Source organism: Sipha flava, unplaced genomic scaffold, assembly GCF_003268045.1.
Source record: "Sipha flava isolate LNK unplaced genomic scaffold, YSA_version1 3_pilon_pilon, whole genome shotgun sequence".
Classification (NCBI taxonomy): Eukaryota; Metazoa; Arthropoda; class Insecta; order Hemiptera; family Aphididae; genus Sipha; species Sipha flava.
The window spans coordinates 519,824-542,945 of record NW_020273108.1 but is presented as its reverse complement, the minus strand read 5'-3'; the positions used below and the strand labels follow the sequence as shown (position 1 = coordinate 542,945).

The 23,122-nt window shown below is 30.6% G+C and overlaps 2 protein-coding genes across 5 annotated transcripts in view; one reads left to right on the top strand and one right to left on the bottom strand.

Annotated features, from left to right (window-relative positions):
- LOC112688762 (Down syndrome cell adhesion molecule-like protein Dscam2) overlaps positions 1-18,693 on the top strand; it is a 366,044-nt gene extending 347,351 nt beyond the window's left edge. For 3 of the 4 annotated variants that reach the window (XM_025562113.1, XM_025562115.1, XM_025562112.1), the window contains 16 exons: positions 3,004-3,152; positions 3,235-3,393; positions 8,597-8,752; positions 9,110-9,231; positions 9,917-10,094; positions 10,995-11,261; positions 12,744-12,868; positions 13,014-13,208; positions 13,529-13,649; positions 14,921-15,064; positions 15,155-15,295; positions 15,983-16,135; positions 16,463-16,587; positions 16,684-16,804; positions 17,878-17,950; positions 18,434-18,693. In XM_025562113.1, the coding sequence (XP_025417898.1) occupies positions 3,004-3,152; positions 3,235-3,393; positions 8,597-8,752; positions 9,110-9,231; positions 9,917-10,094; positions 10,995-11,261; positions 12,744-12,868; positions 13,014-13,208; positions 13,529-13,649; positions 14,921-15,064; positions 15,155-15,295; positions 15,983-16,135; positions 16,463-16,587; positions 16,684-16,804; positions 17,878-17,950; positions 18,434-18,620 (2,416 nt within the window). In that variant the 3' untranslated portion in view covers positions 18,621-18,693. The remainder of the gene's footprint in view (positions 1-3,003; positions 3,153-3,234; positions 3,394-8,596; positions 8,753-9,109; positions 9,232-9,916; positions 10,095-10,994; positions 11,262-12,743; positions 12,869-13,013; positions 13,209-13,528; positions 13,650-14,920; positions 15,065-15,154; positions 15,296-15,982; positions 16,136-16,462; positions 16,588-16,683; positions 16,805-17,877; positions 17,951-18,433) is intronic. The other variant, XM_025562116.1, reaches the window with a different exon arrangement.
- A 204-nt stretch (positions 18,694-18,897) lies between these two features.
- Positions 18,898-22,414, bottom strand: LOC112688743 (52 kDa repressor of the inhibitor of the protein kinase-like). The gene is made up of 6 exons (XM_025562094.1): positions 22,405-22,414; positions 21,460-21,637; positions 21,083-21,366; positions 20,447-20,957; positions 19,894-20,374; positions 18,898-18,939 (listed from the first exon to the last, which is right to left on the bottom strand). The coding sequence occupies exons 1-6, from the start codon at positions 22,412-22,414 to the stop codon at positions 18,898-18,900; spliced, it is 1,506 nt and encodes a 501-aa protein (XP_025417879.1).
- Positions 22,415-23,122: the final 708 nt, after the last annotated feature.

Here is a 23,122-nt window from a genome sequence, read left to right as displayed (position 1 = left end):
GTATTAACTTTTAAAAATGGTACCCCATTACAGCATGGTTGTTTGTATGGGAAATGGTAAAACGTTATTTCTGAAATATAATATAAAACACGATTTAGTAGGTAGGTAGTGTTTTAGATACGCCCTCGCTGAAGCATAATGGTAATGCTTGAGAAGAAAACAGGTATTAAGAACACGAATACATTTGTAGAAACAATATTATGTAGTTGAGAAGCCCAATAGAAAGTATTAGTTTTTTTGGAATCCAGTCACGTAGTTGTAACGTTCTCCGCAAAACACGTTTTGTTTGTGACAGCATTGTAAGCCCCGATGTATGGTAAGACTTAGAGTGGAAAAAACGAGTTATTAATATTTATGAGTCAGAATTAATCTGAAAAAAATTAGGCTTGTTGATCTTGCTCATACATCATATGTTCATGATATGCATTTGATATTGTTCCCATTCAACTAGTACCACTTTAGGGTATAACTGTTTAGTATATATTTATTTTATTTTTTGAGATAATCGTAAATTTATTTCTAAAAAAATAAATAAACACACAAAAACATTTCTTTTAGGGTTTATTAAACTCATTATTATAATTATGAAGATATTTTCAAACCTGTATAAAATAATTTATCAACTAAATAATGTTAATAAAAATAAAATTATTCATTATAATATAAAAATAAATCAACCACAAAACGATAAAATTAATAATTTTCTAGTTTACTAATATATATTTCTTTAATAAGTGTTCAAGTTTTATTGCAATGATTGATGAATGCATTTATTAATTTTCTAAATATATGTATATGATCATTGTAGAAAAGTTATATAACTTAAACCTACTTAGAAAACATAAATACAAATATATTATTCATTTTTGACGCACATTATTGCCATGCTTTCCATAATTATACCATAAATGATCATTAGCTTAAGTTTAACATTATTATTATTTAGTATCTTAAATTTATACTCAAACCAAAATAACAAATATGTACATGCAGTTTTGTATTCACATACTTTAAAACAATAATGTTTATATTAACACGACCAAGACTCATAATTAATCTTTCAAACATTTTGAAAAGTTTCCATAAAGTTTTAAAATTTTTAACTTTCTTTTATACTTTCGAGGTTACGATCATAAAATCCAGTCATTCATTTTTACATTTGCTAATAAAAGTAAATTTGATTATCGCTTATTTTAAATTCAATGAGCTTTATTCTTTTTCACCCTCTAGTCATTTAAACGCAAACTAAAAAAATAATAATCTATACAAATTACTAAAACTACTGCTGACATAATTATAAAAAAACAATATACATATATTTATTAATTAATATAAATACACAAAACACGGTATAACCATTATTTTAGTAGTTAATAAATGTAATTTAGATATTATTTTGATATTTTTATAGTATTTAATATTATTTTAGAAATTCAAATATGAATACTAATTGTATTTCTGTATTTTAACTCTAAATGATAATCTAAATATAACTATATGCTGTTTTTTAGCTATATAATATTATAATATCACTTTAAATAATTATTATAATATTTTATACTTTTTATACATTATATACTATACGACATTCTATACAACAATAACATTTTTAATGACATAATATTGGTTGTATTTTAATTTTTGTTTACACTAAAATACGCCCATGACTTAAAAATCACTTATTTTATCAAATTTAAAGTTGTTGTTAACTCAATAATTAACATAAGTTCAACACTCTTTGTCTTAAAGTTTTACACGAAACCACTCAAAACTTGATTCAATATTACAAACTAGTATTATCTCCGAGTATTGTATATTTTGGGAATGGATTAAACAAAACTAGTAACATTTTCTAAGTATCTTAATTGTTTACCAATTATATACCAACCCAATATGGTTGTAATTTGTATACTCACCAATTTAAAGTGTTTAATACGTAGTATAAAGACAGCGGAAGAAAATTGTCATTCAAATGTTTACAGTTATTGAAATACAATATTATTTACATATTTTATTATCGTTACTCAATATATATCTTTGAGATATTAAAAATAATAACATATTTACTTTCGGAAATAAATTCAATTCATAAGATACATACATAATTATAATAATATGAATAAAAATACTTAATAATAATAATAATAATAATAATAGTTATAATAATAAATTTCACAAAAGTAAATAAGCTTAGTAACTTCTTACTCTAAAAACGTCCAAATATGATATAGAAAAGAACCAAATATGCGCTAAAATTGCTTACAATTTTTTTTTTTATTTTACTGAAATATTGACTTTTATCTAAATTATTATTATTAATAGTATTTCCGTCGAAAAATTGTGCTTTGGCTGATTTGAGAGTTATTGATCATACTCAATGCTTAAAATATAGAACAGAATAATGAGTTTACAATAACATTAAATTATTTATATTGTTCACTATTTTTTTTCCTTCAATAGCACAGTACTATTAGATACTTTCTTATATTTTCAAACATAAATCTGTGGTGGTTATTCGCATACTTTAAAAATACTAGATTATCATATGTTAGATCGTCAAGAAATAAAAAATAAAAAAAATACGTTGCATACAATAAAATATACGAGTAGAAATGATATGACATGACCTTTTATAGCACTTAAAAGCTACATACAACTAAAATATGCTCTAAAAACAAAACACTGCAAAATATGCAAATACATGCAAAATAAAATTTAGAATTTAGATTCCTTACATCAGAAACAGTATTTCTACCCGACTCTTTTGATTTATTAATCTTTCAAACAAAATATGCAAATCCTAGAAGTCACTAAGTCTAGTAATAAATAATACATAAATCACAACTGTTGGATTTAATCAGTGCGCAACGTGAGTAGTAAGTAGTAAGAGTTAAGAGTGTACGCATTACAGCAGTAATATTTCAATCGATACACTTTTATTGGAAATCAAATGTTGAAGTGTATAATTTGAACGAAAAAAATTATATTTAATTTTATATTTAGATACAACGTGGAAGAAATGTACACCGATACGTCCGTGAAATCCAAACTGATCATCAGTAAAGTGAACGCAGCAGACTCGGGGCGGTACGTGTGCGTGGCCGAGAACTCGCTGGGCAAACACGAAGCGGCTATGGAATTAGAGATCAAAGGTGAGCGGAAAACCAGACGACCTTATTAAGTGTCACATTTACTTATACATCCATTATTGTCCCTTTGAACCATTCCTCGTAGTATTGGGATCCCCGCCGGACGATTTGACGTGCAACTTCACAACCCCGAACAGTGTAAGATTACGGTGGACCGACTTAAACGCGAACAATTTGATGAACAACTACGTTCAAGGATACGTGCTCACCTATTCGAAAGTAGTGCCTCCCGACGACTTGATAAGTAAGTTGTATAAAAGTATATGTTTATCGTGGAACGTCTAACTTGCGCGTATTGCGTTTGAACGCTGATCGTTTACATTTTCAAATATACACGTTGCACTCTCCGTGTAAGCAAACAGCATTATGTTCTTGGCACTAAACTCCAGAAAAAACGTACAACAAATGCCGATCGGCGATGTCTACATTCCTTACTCCGCGTACTTTTTTCTTCTGCTATGTTCGTTGAATTTTATTGACTTGCTTTATTTTCGAGTTGCGATAAGAGTTTTCAGGGCACATTAGCATGGATCTTGTCCCGATGTTATCGGCCGATCTTGAAATTTCTTTCAAAACGGAAATTGACAAATTTGAAAACCTATCGTTGCTCGACAGTATTGCAGTACCGCAACATACCGTTTCTCTTCGTTTATTTTATCGATTGCCGGATTTTAGCATCATACTTCCGGATAACGGTTAATGAAATTTATCGATTTAATCAACAGGAATGTGTTTGCATTCGAATACAAATACGACATTACTAAAACGCAAACAGCAAAATTTACAATACTTTCATTGGGTTACAGGTGTGTAGTAATATGTTATGTAATTAGCACCATTATATGTCGTCGGTAAATGTTACCGTAATTTATGCAGCGAAAATGATTTCCGTATCTTAATTAAGTTATGCGAAATGATTTCAAAGTATTTAAATTTGCGTTACAATATTTTAATAAACAACCCTTTACTCGAGGGCCGTAAATGCATTAACTTTGAGTAATTATACAGCTTTGTAAACATCGATTCATATATTTACCAACACTGTGTTAGTGACTCGAAACACATTTAAAAAACTTAAATTAACTTCTCTCTTATAACCACGGTCTAACGGTGTTATATATAATATTATAACTGACTTTATATTATTTTCTGCGTAGTTTAATTTATTCAGTTAGAAAATATTAAATAGTATACTAATTAAACGAATATATAAACTTTATCAATATAAACGAAGTACGCAATTGTTGTTAGTGATTTTTTTACTTAGTGTTATAGTGTTCTTCAGGTCACTATATAAAATATGTAATTATTAATTTCTAATTAGGGTTTTTTCAAATCATAAATTTACACATAAATATAGAGGGCTATATTATAATAAATATATATATATTATATATATTATATATAATTATATATAATATAATTATAATATAATGAGAATGTATTTATTCAGTTTTAAAATTTTACGTACAAATTATTATTTTTCGTATTTTAATTTTCAATTACATCGAGCTAATTATTTCACAAATATTATTATAAGAAATTTTTTACCACTATATTTTGAATTCCATCGTATATAAATAAATAATTTATTTTAAAAATAAATTTGGTATTCATAACATAGATACTTAATTCGAATTTAATTCCTTTTGAAAAGATTTAATAAACAAATGTGTTTGATTTCATACTTCAAAACAACATATATCAATTATTATTATTATACACTTTTATCAGATAATAATTTTTTTTTTTTTGAATTTCCTAACATTTCGTTTGTTTTAATTTATTGGCCATAGTAATATGTTTTATATTCATCACTTATTTTATATTTTATGTTTGCGTAGAGTTTACCGTAATCATGAATGTTCTAAATATTAAAATCAATTAAATCGATGGAAATTTTTTTTTAGCAATTAGATTAAAATAACTATAATTAATTTATAATGGTTTGAATAATTTATCAGATAAACATTGATATTTAAAAATATAAATTACATATAACAAGACCATTAAACAAGAACAAACTTCCAACGTTATATCGAAACGTCTCGATTTACTTATTTTTTCTATATATTTATAAACAACATTTACATGATTATTACTCCACGAAGATTTACTATTTTTATGTGAGATGAAACCAATAATTTAAATAATCAAATCCTCGTTCCACATCCTGTGTATATGAATACAATGATAAAAATTGTTTTTTTTTTTTTTTTACGAATTCAACAGTGAAATGAAAATCACCAATGTAATACGAGGTCTGTTCAAAAAGTACCAGGACAAATGTTATTGAGGCTAATCTATACATGATAACGTTTTAAATTATAAATAGATATATTCCCAACGTATTAGATAATATTTTGAACAAAACCCGAAGTCGCTATCTTATCTCAGTTTAATATTATACGTGGTTAAATCTAGTCAGTTTGTTTCGATCTCCGTTTTCGTCATGTCTGAAATTAACGAACAACGTGTGTGCATCAAGTTTTGCTTGAAACTTGGTAAAAATGCAACTGAAACGTACACAATGATTAAAACTGCTTTTGGGGACGATTCTTTAAGTCGCTCCGTTATTTTCGAGTGGTTTAAACGTTTCAAGGATGGTCGACAGTCAACTGAAGATGATCCACGTACGGGAAGACCGTCGACATCCAGAAACGATGATGTTGTGGCAAACATTTACGAAAAAGTGCGAAATGACCGCAGATTAACTGTTCGTGAGTTAGCAAATGAGGCAGGAATCTCAATTGGATCTTGTCATGAAATTTTAACAGAAAATTTACAAATGAGAAGGGTAGCTGCTAAATTCGTTCCGCGGTTGTTGACATCGGAACAAAAGGAAAATCGTTTAACGATTTGTAAAGACCTTAAAAATCGATCTGCTGATATTAATTTCATTAAAAACATCATCACAGGGGATGAGACATGGGTTTATGGGTACGATCCAGAAACAAAGTTACAGTCATCTCAGTGGAAAACAAAATTTTCCCCTCGACCAAAAAAAGCTCGCCAAGTGAGATCGAATGTCAAGACAATGCTGATTGTTTTTTTTGATATTGAAGGTATTGTTTATTATAAATTTGTGCCCCATGGACAAATAGTCAATCAGGTATTCTATAAAGATGTATTAATACGTTTGCGAGAAAGAATCCGCAAAAAGCGCCCAGAAAAATGGCGAAGTGGAACCTGGTTTCTTCATCACGACAATGCGCCAGCACATTCAGCTTTGTCAATTCGTGAATTTTTGGCTGAAAAAAAATACCTGTGGTCCCGCACCCTCCCTATTCTCCTGATCTAGCCCCATGCGATTTTTTTCTTTTCCCGAGATTAAAATCTGCGCTTAAAGGACAACGATTTCAAGATGTAGAGGAAATTAAAGCGAATACGGCAACAGAACTCAAAGCTATAACTTTAGAACAGTTCCAAAGGACTTTCGAAAAATGGCAAGATCGCTGGAACCACTGCATATCGTCTAGAGGAGAGTATTTTGAAGGCGATGTCTTTAAATAATATGTAACTTCATTTTTGTAATTATTAAAAATAAAATCCTGGTACTTTTTGAACAGACCTCGTATATCATCATCTGTAATGCCACCACCGATTAATTATTTCCTTGTCTAGTTTTTTACGTTATGAACCTGATAAAACTATATTGTTTTAACGCCTAAATGAATCCTTGCGAAATAGTGTTTACGCACACCTGGTGTAACAGTGAATAAAATTATAGCTCCGCCGTTGATTCATACACCTTTCTACATTTTATTTGGCCAAAAGCCAACGGCAAAATTGCATACGGTGTATGTTGGAATTCAATTAAAGCTTTTCGGTGCCAAAGGATACCGTATGTTTACAGTAGGTAAACTGCAGAGTTTCAAATAAAAAAAGTAAACATATAATGCCACATCTTAACATTTTTGCTGGCTCGGTCAAATATATATATAAATATAATGTCATTTGTCTCACAACACAAGCAAAAAAAAAAAAAAATCTAAAATGTAATTTCAAGACTTAAGAAAACGAAATATAATCATTGTAAATATTGTTTCGTATTTGTTTCCTCTTTTTTTTACAATAATAATATGTACATCACCAGAGTCACGATAGAAGAAAAACGTTAGTGAAATACATACTCCTAAATGATTTATGCCTTCTGGCGAATTATTAAAAAAAAGACTGGTATTGCCTTTCAAAATACAATAATTAAAAAATATTAATATATCTAATGCGTTAGATAATATCAAACGACAAATATAGTTATTTGTTCAGCATGAAAATTAATTAACAGTGTAATTAAGAACATTTAAATCTTAAAATTCATCAAATTATCTGCGAATACAAATACCACAGAACACTAATAGTACTTATTTATTCTTATTTTTATTCGCTGTCTTCAAGTACACCAAATTTTTGTTATTTATTTATTTTTATTTTTTTAATTATCTTAAAACCATACACCACAGAATCATGAAACGTAATTTATATTTGTTATGGATTGTACAGTGTACGTACTGCGTAGAATTCGTAAAACACCTACACTTAGAGATACGTTGTACATCGTGTGAGTTATGAGTCATAAACTATATGATCAATATAATATATTGTACACTAAACATTCCATTATTGCTCTTTCCTTGCATTCATTTTTTAGAGTGTTTTTCACTATTGTTCTCGTATATATTCGAATATTTTGACATCCGTTAACAATAGTCTGATTATAGTTACTTAAAATAATACCAATCTATTCCGCCGACAAACACGAATGAAAGATTGATGTAATAATGTTTTAAAACCATAATAATACACATGAATCAATTAATAATTCACTGTGTTTTATATTTACTCGCTGGATTATTATGTTGTCCAATGTATTATTTAAAGAAATATCGGAAATACCTAATAATATTAATAATTTATCTGACGACGCACAAAATAATATTTATAAGCCAGTCGATTTTTTTAAAAAGTAGACAACACTTATTTTTTTTAACTAAAAGTGAATATTCTAAACTGCAGTGTAGATTTATTTAATAATTCGTTTAAATTTTATAAAATTTATGTAAAATATTGATTCATGTTAGATGTCAGTTTAAACGTGTATTTATTATAATTGATTTTTGATTATTACATTTTTATTTAAATCCCTATAACATAGTATGAAACTCTTCGTATCAAATTTTAAATATTTTCAGAATAAAATAAAATAATAATCAAGCCATTTTATTGAACAATATTAAAATAATACAATAAAGATTTTAATTTTAATATTTTCATTGGAAAATTATATATTTTGATAAACTCAAATTATTTATATACAATGTCGACCGAAAAAAACACTGAAGTTGATCTGCTATAATTTAAATTGCATGTTACTGATGCATTGTTTCTATTAATTACTATTTTGCATGATATAATAATTTTTGTTAATCACTCTCTATTATTTTCAGGCGAATACAATGAAATAGAAGTTTTTCATAATGGTGATGATGCAACAATTTCCAATCTTGATACATATACTGAATACGTATTCTCCATCAAAGTAAACACAATTCAAGGGCCTGGCAAATCAAGCAAACCTCTTATATGCAAAACTTCAGAAAGCTGTAAGATGTTTAAACAATTATCTTTTATTTATTTTCCACACCGATTTAATTTAATTCAATATTGCACACCATCATGTGAGTTAATATTGTGCAGATGCCGTCAAATACATCGAACAATTTCAACATAAATAATTATTATTCAAACTAAATAAATTTAAATACTAAACTTTTGAAAAAAAATATCGCATACCCATCACAGTATAAAATAAAATAATATATTATAGTGATAATATACAAAATATCATATATGACATACCCAATTATTTTATAACTAATTAAACGCAACCAACAGATATCCTCATATACAAATACTCAACACTAGCAGTAAATGTTTTGTTTTTATTTATTAAATTTCAGTACCAGAACCACCAGCTGGATTAAAGTCTATACTTTTATCGTCTAACATGGCTCTTATTTCTTGGATTCCACCGAAACAACCAAACGGTCAAATTAAACATTTCACACTATACGAACGAGAGGTAATGTTTATGTTTTTATAAATGTGAGGAATATTTAAGTATAAATAATATTATAGTAATAAAGTAACATATTATAAGTTAGTAATTAAGTCTAATATTTAACTGTTGTTCGAAATAAATCTATAAAATTATATAGCTGATAAAAATGCTGCGCTCATATGATGTGTCACATTATTTAATCATTGCGTTACCAAAATTTGGTATTTTCAGCGTTGCAATTAAATTTGCCAATATCTTGGTCAAGGCATTTTCTGTGTTTTTCACTACCACAGTAGATACGATTACATTGGTTCGTACATATCAGCGGTGTGCTAAAAAAAATTAAAACGAAATATGTTATCGTCAATTTCCATCTTGCGAATGTTGACCATATTCAACCTCAAGGATAGTAACGTATCATATATATATTTCAATGCCTACGTATCATTAAGTCATCAACGTCGCAGTGAAATACCGAACTTAGGTTAAGGCATCGAGTTTAAAACGCACTCGCCGTTTCGAATAAACGTTTTGCCGTCGCGCGTTATCGTTTTGGCCCGCGACGCATTTACCGTACAGGCTTTTCTTTCGACCAAACCATTTTCTTTTCGAACACATAACACTGAAACTACAGTTATATATATATATATATGTATGCGCGTATTGTAAAAGTAATAATTTACCATCGGTCGTCTTGTGCGTTTAGAAAATAAACGACATGCAAGGTTCCGTGAAATCGCAGTCGTTCGAACCGCACATCCGACAGATTCAGTTGTCCATGTTCAGACATTCGAACAGCTACCTGTGGTGGATAACCGCCACCAACAGCGTGGGCGAGAGCGACAAGTCACCGACGGCCACCCTGTCCACCGTGAAGTCCGGAGGTAACCGTTATGTCGTTATAGCGTAGACACAGCGCGGAACGCCCTTGATCGGTGCCTCGTCCCGACTGATTGAATTTGGTCTGCCAACATCTCGCGTCAGTACCGCTGAGGGACCGGGAGTTCCGGGTACGTCGCCCAGGTGTCCCATCGTGCCCGGAAGCGTTTAAAATAACGCGCGAACGTGCGCAATATTACTGTAATCGTATGAACGTATAGTGTCCGAGTAACGTGAATTTCTTATCCTTGCTAGTACGTACACATCGTAACTTGTTTGTTGCGCCGATTTGGACGACTAAAAGTTAAGCGGTTCTAACACCTCTGTTTAAAAAACGCTCCCATGCCATCCGTTTCTGATTTACTGCTACCTTTCCGGGAACCGCGTAAAACATTTTATTGATCTCCTATCACATTCCGCTCGACTAAATTGGTACGTCGAAAATTTAAGAAAAAAAAATGGACCGACGGTTTTCACTCTCGTCGTGGAACACAAATCCTTAACCTTTTTGTAGTTTTTACTCTACGTCGGCGTGTTTCTCAACGTTTTTTTCATTCGCATGACCCTTGACATCCCCCACCAGTGCTTCGATCGAGAAACCTACCCTCTACGACCATACCTTGTCGCAGTGAAAAGGTTTAACATTAGGTGCTCTCGATGCTATTATTGGATTAATTTTTAATAAGTGTTTGTACAGCTCGAGAAGCTTAAAATATTATAATACGAGTATATTCCGACGATCGTTCGAAAGCACTTGGGCGATTTTCCGTCAGTCATCTACCTACTAGCTCCCTCAAAAAAAAAAAAATAAAAAAATAGGTCCAGAATAATTATAAAATGTAACATTTTATTAATATCACATGAAATCAATGTGAATTGGAATTCCATCACATTTCATGCTGTAGGTATGCCCGCGGCCATCGGTAATTTCCACTCCACTATACAAACCAAATGGCACGTGAACATCGATATTCCGTGTATCACTGCCGGCGTGCCAGCCCCGAACGTGAAATGGACTTTCAACGGTCAGCCCATCGACTTGCAACGTTTGATCTACAATAACTTCACGTTGCACTTGGACTCCGTGACTGGCATGGACTCCGGGAACTACACGTGCACGGCCCGGAATATTTACGGGTCGGAGAACGTGACTACTTCGTTGCTAGTAGTAGGCAAGTACAATTACTTCATCGTCAACGTAGCTGTTTAACACGATAATAAGTGGCGTTATATTATCAGACACGTTTAACGCGCGTTAGTAAACAATCCACTGAGATCGCCTAATATTTGTATTGTCAATAGTACTCCACGAACGGATTATTATGAAAACCGCAGGATACACAAAATTATTTATATTTCATAAATTCTGTATTAAAACGTTTAACGCCTCATTTTATTTAATAGTTACTTATTATGATTATATATATATATTATATTTATCTTATATTATCAGAAATGTATAAGAAATTTCTGAATATATTGACACTTCCCAATCCTGATACGAACCTTTGTAGTCAATAAGTATTCAAAGCTTAGGCAATCGCGGAACAAAAGTTCTAATCCACTCATCATAACATCAAATTCCTACAAAATACTTAAAATCTAGTCTATCAATCATTATAAGTAGAAATTTTCAATGAATATCTTCAGAAAGTGTAAATAAGAATATTATAAAATATTTGCCGTTGGCACTACGAAAAATAAAAAATAAACACGTTTATCGACACAATTTTTTCAAAAACCCATAAACGTACCGAGAAAACCATGTACGATTTTAACGTTTTCGCTTGTAGCCACTGATTTCAGTTCAAACGCGAACCCATTGTAAAAATTTGGCAACGCGTCCGTGGACGCAGCCGCTAGTTGTCACTGCAATCGATAGGGTTCCGCTCGATAAAAACATATTTCCTACAATGAAAAACTTTCTATTTCCGTTTCCATTTAGTTGAACACCCAACCGCTTTTATCGAGTCGAACCCAAACGTGTAGCGAGTGGGCTGTGCGTCCAAGTAAATGTGGCCACTGATTTTAACACTACGCCGCGTGTTAAGATACTGTCAAACTCGCATGTGTCATCTGCACCGACTCACGTACAACACGGCTAATTCGCGTTCAGTAATTCGAGTAAAGCTTAATTTTCGGTGTTAGCTTTAACATTAGAGTAAACCGAACTACAATCAAACTTTAAGAAAAGAATAATATCCGTGGTTTATTTGTCGGTTTTTTCCGATATTTTAATTTTCAAGCGAGTTATGAGCGTGTAAAATATTACCATTTGAAAAATGCAAAACTCGCTTAAAAATTGAAACATTGGAAAAAAACCGACCGACGAAACACACAGATAATGTCTTTCCCTTAAGATTTGATTATAGGTCAGTTTACTCCAATGTCAACAAAGCTGACGTCACTACATTTGAATCACCGAAAGTAAGCTTGCTGTTGATGCACGTGCGTCGCACGGTGACGACACGTGTGGGCACGTTAGAAGACCGACGGATGGACGGAACTCTTCGGAAACCGTTTGCTGAACGAATAAAATTACGCTATCGATGATCACGGCCGTCGCGTAATGCGAAATATCGATACGACGTTGGGCGCGATGAAACGATGCTAATCGATCAGGTTAATTAATCACGTTCGTTTTTGCTGTGCAGAACCGCCGAAACCTCCGATCCTCGGCGTGGTCAACGTCACCTGGACCAACGTCACCGTGAACTGGACGAAAGCGCCAAACACTTACGCAGTTCAGCAGTACCTGCTGTCGTACAAATACGTAAACGTAAGTTGACGACCGTCGAAACGGAAAACGTGGGACCGAGGGCAGATCAGCAGTTCCTCTCTCCGCCCCAGCCCCGATGTCGCGGGATGATAGATTTTGAACAAAAAAATAGCTAATTAAAAACGCGCGTTTTTAACACTTCCAGGAACCGGAAAACATGTACACCGAGATATCGTTGCCTTCGCAATCGAACGTTTTCACGCTGCCGAACGTGAAATGTGGCACCACAGTGGCGTTCAGCATTTCGGCCAGCAACCGGGTAGGCCACGGCATGCAGAGCCGGCCGTTCAACGTGAAGACGTTGCAAGGCAAACCACCGACCGCACCGACCCAAAACGAAGTACGTGGCTAACATTACGCGTTGTTGCGGTTGAGTTAGATTCGGGCAACGATCGGGATCACGTCGTGCAGTGATTTTTTCAGAAGGGTGACCAAGGGAATATTACCCCACAAGTGTTAACCCCCCATCCTCCTAAAAAATATATTTATTTTTCAATTATATTTACTCGGATAACGCATCCCACCCCCGTACATTTTACGATACCCTTCTTATATTTATGACATCCCTGGGTATTAAATATACACCGGAACCGTATACCTATCTTAGTTTAATGTTATACAAGAAAACTGCTTAACGCGGCGTGTGCGCGTATGTTGCAGGCTGTCGAGCAGATGATGAACGGATTTCTGATCCATTTGCAGAAATGGAACGCCAAATATTGCCCGATCACACATTTCGCCGTATACAAAAGGCTAACCACCGAGAGGGAATGGACAACTGGTAAGCACAGGGAATTTTAACATTCCCTTCGGGTCGGCTGTGGTGCTATTCGGTGCGATACGAATATTTCCAACGACCCGACAACGCTCGTTGGTCGGGTACCTGTGCCCTTGTGCACTGTTGAAAAACGATCGTTTTTACAACCATAATGATTGATATCACAAAGTCCTCTTGCGATCTTATATCCATGCAATATTATATACATTCACTAAATTTTAAACATGGAACCGTGTCGTAGGTTTCATTTGTTAAAAAGTTAGTACGTCTTAGTATTTAAATAAGTAGCAGAAAACGACTATGGACACTACCTTGCTTATATACTTATATATATATATATATATATTATCTTAAATACAAACTTGAACGGCTTAACTTACTTATGGTTCGATATTCGATTTTAGTTGGTAAACATTTTAAAAACTAATTCCTCTTAGTAATATTGAAAAAATAAAATATTTCAAAATTATGAACGATCACGTTTATGGTGTTTTTAAAAATAAAGTGTGTTATGGACTTAATATTTTATAAATACAGTTTAATCAAAAACACATCAATTACTAATCGACCCGGAGTATTTAAAATTCCATTTCCCGAAGAAAAAAATACCATAATCCTTTATTGTCAGTGTTCTTCATCTCAAAAGTACAAATTTTAATAGTATTTTTTTCTTTTTCTTTTTTTAGCATTCATTAATTTAAAATTATTTAATTTATATGAATAAAGATTAACGATTACAAAATATAAACTATTCTTTAAATTACTAGAACTCTATGTATTCACTCTAGACATGGAGTTGTATGCATAATAATTTCTATAATATCAACAAAGACCAATGCAAAAAAATTTTGAATTTTTACCATCATATAATAGTTGTACCCTTAGTGTTCCCTTCAGTCATAAAAGTTATTTAAAACTGGTGTCATCAAGTTTTTAAAGACGACTTGAAATATTATAAAGCAGTATACTGCGGTGAATGTTGAACCATGGTTTTATCTTTTAAATTCGTGAGTTCTGAGTGTCTCTCTCTCTTTAAGTTATAAATCATTTGTCTGTGTTTAAGAGGATCATTTGAATAGCCTGTAAAAATTGATTTACTACCCAACGGTGGTTTACATCCCGAATGCGTCGATATGTATAAAAATGTTTTGTAAACGATAATTCATTGTTGCGTTATTAACAATGCGTTATTTATAGCGAAAACTCGCGTTATAAACAATGGCAATGGACACATGTCCTGTCTACAAAACTAATGACCAGTGTGCTGTTTTCAGTAAACGAAAACATATCACCAAATGGAATATATTCGATTGAAACTTTAAGCCCGTCGACCAGCTACAATATTCTGGTGAAATGCTTCAATTCCGCCGGTATGACATCGACATTGTACACCGCTTCCACTTTGACGGCTTACGCAGGTTCGACCAAAAGTTACATGTGCTACCGGTGCATCGCGTTAACGCGCGCGCGGACTGTTATGATGTTATATTACACTATTTGTTTTTCAGGAAATTATGACAAAGAAGCGTTGTCGGTAAACGACAAGATTATGCACACGATCTACAACATAGCTCTAATGTGGCCACTCGCATTGGCAATACTATCGCTCGTCGTCATCAGTATATCGTTCATAATATGCTATAGATACAGTAAGTGTTGAATTTTGTAAAAATAAAAAAATATCGTGCGACTTTTCTTCGTTGGTATCCCAACAAAACGTCAAAAATATGAAGTATCGTGGAATTTCAAATTATTACCTAGTAAAAATAATACCTTTCAAATTTTTCAAATACGCTTGTGAAAATGTCAATAAAAATATACATGATTGTTATTAACTATAGTTACCTAACCTATCATAGACGTTCGCAGACATGTATCTCAAGGGGTGCATATAATACTTTTGACCCTATCTTAAAAACACATTTTGGTGTATTTAATAAACTATAATGTATAAATAATTAAATAAACATAACTTTAATTTTTATTTAATATTGTAATATAATCCCTAATAAATATTTTTTTTAATTTTCTAATCAATTGTAGATGTTAAATAATCAGAAAAAGTTTTTACGAAATAACATTTATTTTTACCAAATATTTTATAATAAATTACATTTAATTTGAGAAACATTAGTTAAAATACGAGCCTCATTTACAACATTTCGGAGGTGCCTAGAAACACTTATTAATAACTATACATTAATTATATAACACGTTTAAAGACATCCAAAATCGAATAAGTATTAATGTCAATTATGCATACTATTACGAATTATTTATAACTATTTTTTTTTTTTTTAATATGTTATGTTTGTTTTTTTTTTAAAAAAAAAAAGGGATTATGTACAAAAAGAATCAACGTCACTTGGAAGCAAACAACATGATTTTAAAAAATAATAGCTGTTCCAAGTCGGAAATACATTTGGATGTGTATGAAACTTGTACACCATTCAAGTCCAAAAGTACCATTCTGGCCAACGAAGATTCAAGTAATATTAAAACATTGACCGTAGTAATATTATTTAGAAAAATAAAATCAACGTAAAAATAGTGTTAAATGCATTATTTATCTGAAATCGACATTTAATATGATCGTAAAACAAAATATCATACGCGATTGTTCGTCAAAATATGAGCACCCCTATTCACGTTCGTTCGTGTTGCCTTACGGATTAATTATAATATGTAGTAACATTAAGTTTTTAAATACTAGTAATGAGGTGTTCCGATGATCATGACCGGACAAAGAATAATAACGATGAATATGCGTAATAACACTAATAATTAATAATAACTGATTTTTGGTCTGTTCGTAGATTACAACGAGATATCACCATACGCAACATTTCAAATCTCTCCGTCTAAATCGCCAAAGAGGAGTAAACAGTATTTTTGTACCAACTGCGGTGAAAATTTGGAAATATGCAACTGCAATCGAATGGTAACGAATGAGTACACTGTGATACCGATTTAACACGTTTTTAACGAGCAATATGACGGTACTATGTTTAATAATGATCTATACAATAAATTTCAGTATTGTTCGCAGGAGGACTACACGAACTTTTTGAGACGGCCCATACCGAAACGAGCACATTCCTATTCGGACAATAACAACGAAGACTCCAAGAGCCAAAGCAGTTCTATTCACGAGTTTTGTAAGTCAAACCACATGATATAAATTGTTACGTTAATCGTGTCGGATCATGTTTAGGACTGTGTTGGAACGACAACCATACGTGCTCAGCAAACAGTTTGTTCTTCTACACGTCTAAGTACCGAGTCGAGTTAAAAAATAAAAACTAAATAATGAAATAATACAAATCTCCTCACAAAAACATACGAGCAAAATTAGATAGTAATGCTGTAAAAATAAATCGCATGTTGCGTCGATAATTTTTGACATCTCTTAAATTTTGTACGGTGCCCGACGTTTTGTTGTCGGCTTTTTTGGGTTTTGAATAATTAATATATTCTCGCAACGGCATACTTAGACGTGCGATGTTTTTTTTTTTTTTTGGAGGGGGATAAATTTAAAGATTGCACGAAATGAACAAAATAAAAAATATTTGAAACCTAGAAAAAATTGATACTTGCCAAAAATGTAGTTACTATAAGTTACTGCAATTGCGCCTAATCCACGCGTAAACATCGTAGAAGATGGAAGAACCTCTTATCCGCATAAAATCCGAGAACAACTCGTTAGAAAATGAGAACTAATAATAATCGCTGGGGCGAGAGACGTTCTGATCTACATGCACACGTTTGAGTGCCTGCAACGATTGATTTCGCAACAGGAAGATTTCCAACGATAAATAAATTAACACGTTTTGAACATGGATTCGATTGGATTAGCTTACACTCGCAGCTGTTGGATTTCAGTGCCGGGTTTAGCGGAGGTGTAGGTAGTGCAATTCGATGGCCTCATGCTCTAAAGGGCCTCCAAAATCAAAATCTAAAATTTAAAATTATCTGTTCTTTATTTTTTATGCTTTTTTTATAAATTCACCTATTATTTAAGATACTTAATTTTCATTTATTTTGGTTATTTTATACACAAACATGTGTCAAGTGAATATTAAAATGTTATTTAAACATTTTTTTTTTTTTCAAAGGGCCTCCAATTGGTATTTGTAATTCGACCTTCTGAGACTTAGATCCGACATTGTTTGTTTTAATTTGAAATATCCGATCATAAATAAATAATACTGTTTATTATACGGTTGTTTAGATGACATCGAGAGAAATTCGAAAACGTGTGAACCGATGAAGAAACCGAAACGAAGATTGCTACCCCTGCCCGAGTAAGTGATTTTCCCGAACTACAAAAATCATTAGTTACCAATAATCACACTCAACGTACAAAATTGATATGATATTATGTGTTGTTCCAGCAACGACAGGACTCGATTTAAGCATTTTGAGCCCTTAAGCAAATTAAAAAATGTGGCATTTAATTCTAATTTATTTATTTATTATAAATATTATATTTTCCTTGTATATTAATTTTATACGATGAAAGTTGTATTCTAAAAAAGAAAAGTTTATGAAAATTCCTAGACCTCTAATAACGGAGGCTATCGACCTGACTTATCCTCCCTTATAATGGTTTTTATAACCCTGTACGCTGGTTTTGTAGTTCTTGATGAACGAAACAATCGCTGAGACATGTTTTTCTAGAATAATTATCTTAGCAACTCTAGTGTGTAGTCGTAGTCCCTGTTTAGTTATTATGTGTGATAAAAAATTATACTGTTATTATGATTGCATAATGTTCATCACTGCAGTTCTAGACGTGGATCGAATCAAAACCCTAGAGATTGTAGAAGCACAAATTTACACGAGACCACATTCATGATGCCGATACAGCACCACGGACCATATGCCCACAACGATACTGACGAAGAAGATGTTAACGGAACAATGAGCACCGGCCGTCGTTCTAGGCCCGCCCCGTATAGAGTATGCTATTAAGCGAAAAGAAAAAAAATTAAATATTACCTTTTTTATGTTTTTTTTTTTTTTTAAGACTACCATTATTATTATTATTATTATTATTATTATTATTATTACTATTATTAATGTTTAACTAAAATATATTTAACCAAAAAAAAAAAGAAGAAAAATTGATGTATATGTATGTTAGATTCAAGTTTTAATGGATGTCGTATAAAAACAATTATCAGTGTTAAACCAATAAAATATTCCTTTTCATGTTGAAAATAATTTTTAATTTTTTACAACTATTATTTTACTTACCATATAAATTTCGTTCGTGTTCAAAATGTTTGTTCTGAACACGAATATTTAATATCACTAAAAAAGAGACATCAAAATTCAGTCGAATAGAGACGAACTATGTTCATGCATAAAAAATTATACTAAAACAATAATTGATTAACCCACGTTTGGTGTGTTTTTCGTTATTACGATGTCATATAGATACTAGAAACAAGAAATCACTACATAAAAAAGATCGATTTGTACTCACACTCTAGAAAATGGTGTTATAAACGTTTAATAAAAATGTCGTCTTTATAACCATTCAAGGGCGCCCATATACAATTCTCAAGGGAGGGACAACATTTAAATTTTTCAATCTATTTATAAAAAGGAATGACCACGAGGTAGGAAGGGGTTTACAATTTTACATTTTATATATCAAAGTGGAAGATTAGAAAATAATTATTATTTATCCAATTAACCATAAAATTAATTTATTGAAATTTTTATTTAATTAATAATATAAATTGGACACTTAAAATTATATAATTATATATATATTTATAATTATATTATATTTCTTAAAATATTAATTTACAAATAAAAATCGTAAATTTCTTTTTTTAAGACCAAATATATTTATGACTTGTTCTACATATTCATTCTTTTTATCATAAATTTTTTCCCTATGTACGCTTATCATACATAAGCCATCAAGTCTATCTTCACTCATTGTAGATCTCGTCCATGTCTTTACTCTTCTCAGTGTACTGAATGATCGTTCTACAGTGCATGTCGTAGGTGGCAATGTAATATATATCATTATACCTTTCTTGACAGCAGGAAAAAATTCACACTCCTTTAACAATTTTTTATGATCTACCATTATATCATTTATAAATGATTGTGATTTTAATTGCCAATAATCATACCAAATCAAACCATTCACTTTTATATTAGGTATTTTAAAATGATTTTCAATATCTTGAAGTATGTTAATATATTCAGTTTTTTGTAGTTTAACCATTTCATTTGGAAGCAACCAACATAATTTAAATGGAGTCTCGTTGTTTTCATTAAATCGATTATTTAACGAGGTAATAATAGAGTCTAAATATGGTATATACATGGATACTCTGTAATAATCTTCAATAGAATCATTTGATGAATAGTTATGATTTGATCGTTGACTCTGATGATTTGTTCTTCGAGGTATTTTAAGTACAAAATCTAAGCTATTCGCTGCTTTAGTGATTTCCTCAAAAATTGTATTAAAATACTCTATGCTATGTTCTCTATGTTTATTTAATATGCCAAGAAGTTCAGTTTTAACAAATGTATGAACAGAATGAAGATTAACACTTGTGCCTTGTAATTTGGTCACAACTGGTTCTAGAACAGAGGAATAATAAGCAATTACTTTTAAACTAATCAAAAAAGTACAATTTGATGTGGCTGAAGAAAGTTGAAATGCACGATTTCTTGTAACAGCATTTGCTTCTGAACTAATAGATAATTTTTCAAGAACAGTTTTAATTTCAATGAAATTTTTATTAAATAGCCGTATACACTTGTACTTTTCAGACCAACGTGTCTCGCAAAATAATGGAATATTTGGAATAAGCTTTCTTCTCAAAATACTTTCTCTAAAAAACTTGATTATTTCCTTTACAGTACCAATAGTATTTCTGATTTCAGGAATTGAATTTTGATCGTTAACTACTAAATTAAGCTTATGTGAAGCACAATGAAAATAACAAGCAGTTGGATAAATTTTTCGTATAATTGCCTGTACACCATTTTCTTTACCACTCATGGTTGAACAACCATCAAACCCTAGGCCAACAAGTTTTAACATATTTAAACCATATTTTTCTGTTGATTCTAATATACTTCTTGATACACCTTCTGCATTTAAAACATGTATTTCACTAAATCCAATAAATTCCTCATGCACAACATAATTAATATCAATATATCTTACACCAATAGATAACTGTTCCTTCCCTGCAATATCTGCTGTTTCATCAGCCAGTAAAGAAAATGCAACTGAATTATTGACTTGGGATACAATATCATTACGAATTACTTGACCAAAAATTTGAATAATTTCATTTTGAATTCTATGTGACACATATTTGGATTTCCCAGAGGCCGTGTCAAAATGGTTCGATAAAATATTATCACCTGAATCGATCCGAAATTTCAATAACCTTTATCAGCTGTGTTTCCTCTAAGGGCAATATCATGTTGTCCACAAAACAATATTGATTTAATGATTGGTCTCAATTTATTTCTATTATCTTCAATTTCTTTATGTACTGAAGAATTAATTTGCTCCATGACATTTATTTTTTTTGAATTCATACTGTCTAAAAACAATTTTGCTGTAACTTTTGAATCATTATGCCACTGTGTTTTTTCATGTTTTTTTGACTCTTCAATAATCTGATAAAATTTTGTAAATGGTGTAATAATAAATGAACCTTGTTTACCTCTGTGCACATTAGGTTTGAATAAAATACAAAATTTACAAAAAACCCCTTTATGTTTAGGTGAATAAATCATCCAGTCATACATTTCTAAGTACTTCAAATTAAATGCACGTTTAGAATTTGATGCCATGTCATTTTTAAAATTATAATTTATTGTTGGTTTATATGGATTAATTAGTAAACTGTACTTTTTGTCTTCTGGAATTGGATGAATATCAATAAAATCTCCAACATCTGACGAATCATATATACTTTCAGTATCATTTCTTACACCTAAAAAGTAATTAAACTAACATAATTATATAGAAACATTGAAAAAATAAAATAAAATGTTTAATAAATATTCAATCAGATATGTCTGAATCGCTGGTTATGATGCTGGCACAAATACTACTATTACTACTATTAGTAGATGTAACTTGTGTATTACCTATATAAATATAATAATTTATATAATATAGAATATAGCTTAGATATTTTTATTTATATACATAAATTAAAATTTATAATTATTCAATTCTTTGTATTTGTATATTTATTTGCATGGTTAAAAAAAAATTTAAAAAACTAATAAGTAATAAAATATTAATAAAACATATTTTAAATAATACAATATACAATAAATAAATTAAATAACTTCTTTTTATGAATAAAATATTTGTATTATTTACATGGTGTTGACACATTGACTACAGAAATGGCTGGATTATTAATATTTTCCTCTACAATTTTGGTGTCAATTTTTGTAGTTTTGGTTTTAAAATAGTCAATAATTTTTGATTTTTTACAGTTTTTTTCATCATCTAAAAACGGAACAGTTATAAGTAAATTAATTAAACCAAATATCATATAGGTACTATTTGGCATTTAATTATACTTTCCAATTATTTAGTATTGATTAATAAATAATAAATAACTGATAATGAAATCTATGTAATTAATTACTATTAAAATGTATAATCTGTCTAGATCTATCTAACATCTAGTATATCTCTACATTTTACATATTATTATAATATAGATTCCTTTTGTAAACTTACTTTCGTGCATGGGTGACGAACTTGTTTCTGGCTCTGAGTCTTGACGTTTTGGAGTAAATACATATTTTTTTAATTTATTAATATTACTCATTATTTTATTATTAAATATAACACTTGACACTACGATAGTAATAGTAAAATCGATAGATACAACACGAATTGATGAGTAACGAGTCAACACTGACAACACTGAATAGTTTTCACTTCTAATCTCTACTCTCTAGTTTTTTAAATTAATATTATAAATTAAAATACTTATAAAGTTATAAGTAACACATTTATTTATAAATAATATCTAATGATTATTATTTATTATTTTTATCATAAGATAATTTAACATTATATTATTCTACGATAACACTAAATAATGTCACACATTGGCAATGTGCATGTATAAAAATACCCATTCCGTTTCCGTACTTCTTTATTAAATATATATATATATATAATTTTATATAAATCTGTGATTATAAATAAAATATCATGATTGACGGTTGTGTACACACACACACACACATATATATATATATATATATACCGTATTTGTGGCAATACACAATATTTTAAGAATTGATAACTATCCATAGAATAGAAAGGAAAAAGCCTGTTGTTATTTATAGCTGATAACCTGATTTGCCAAACTAAATAAACCGATTTTTCATCAACAGATTACAAACATTCATACTATATTAAATTAAATTTTTAAATTATATTTAAA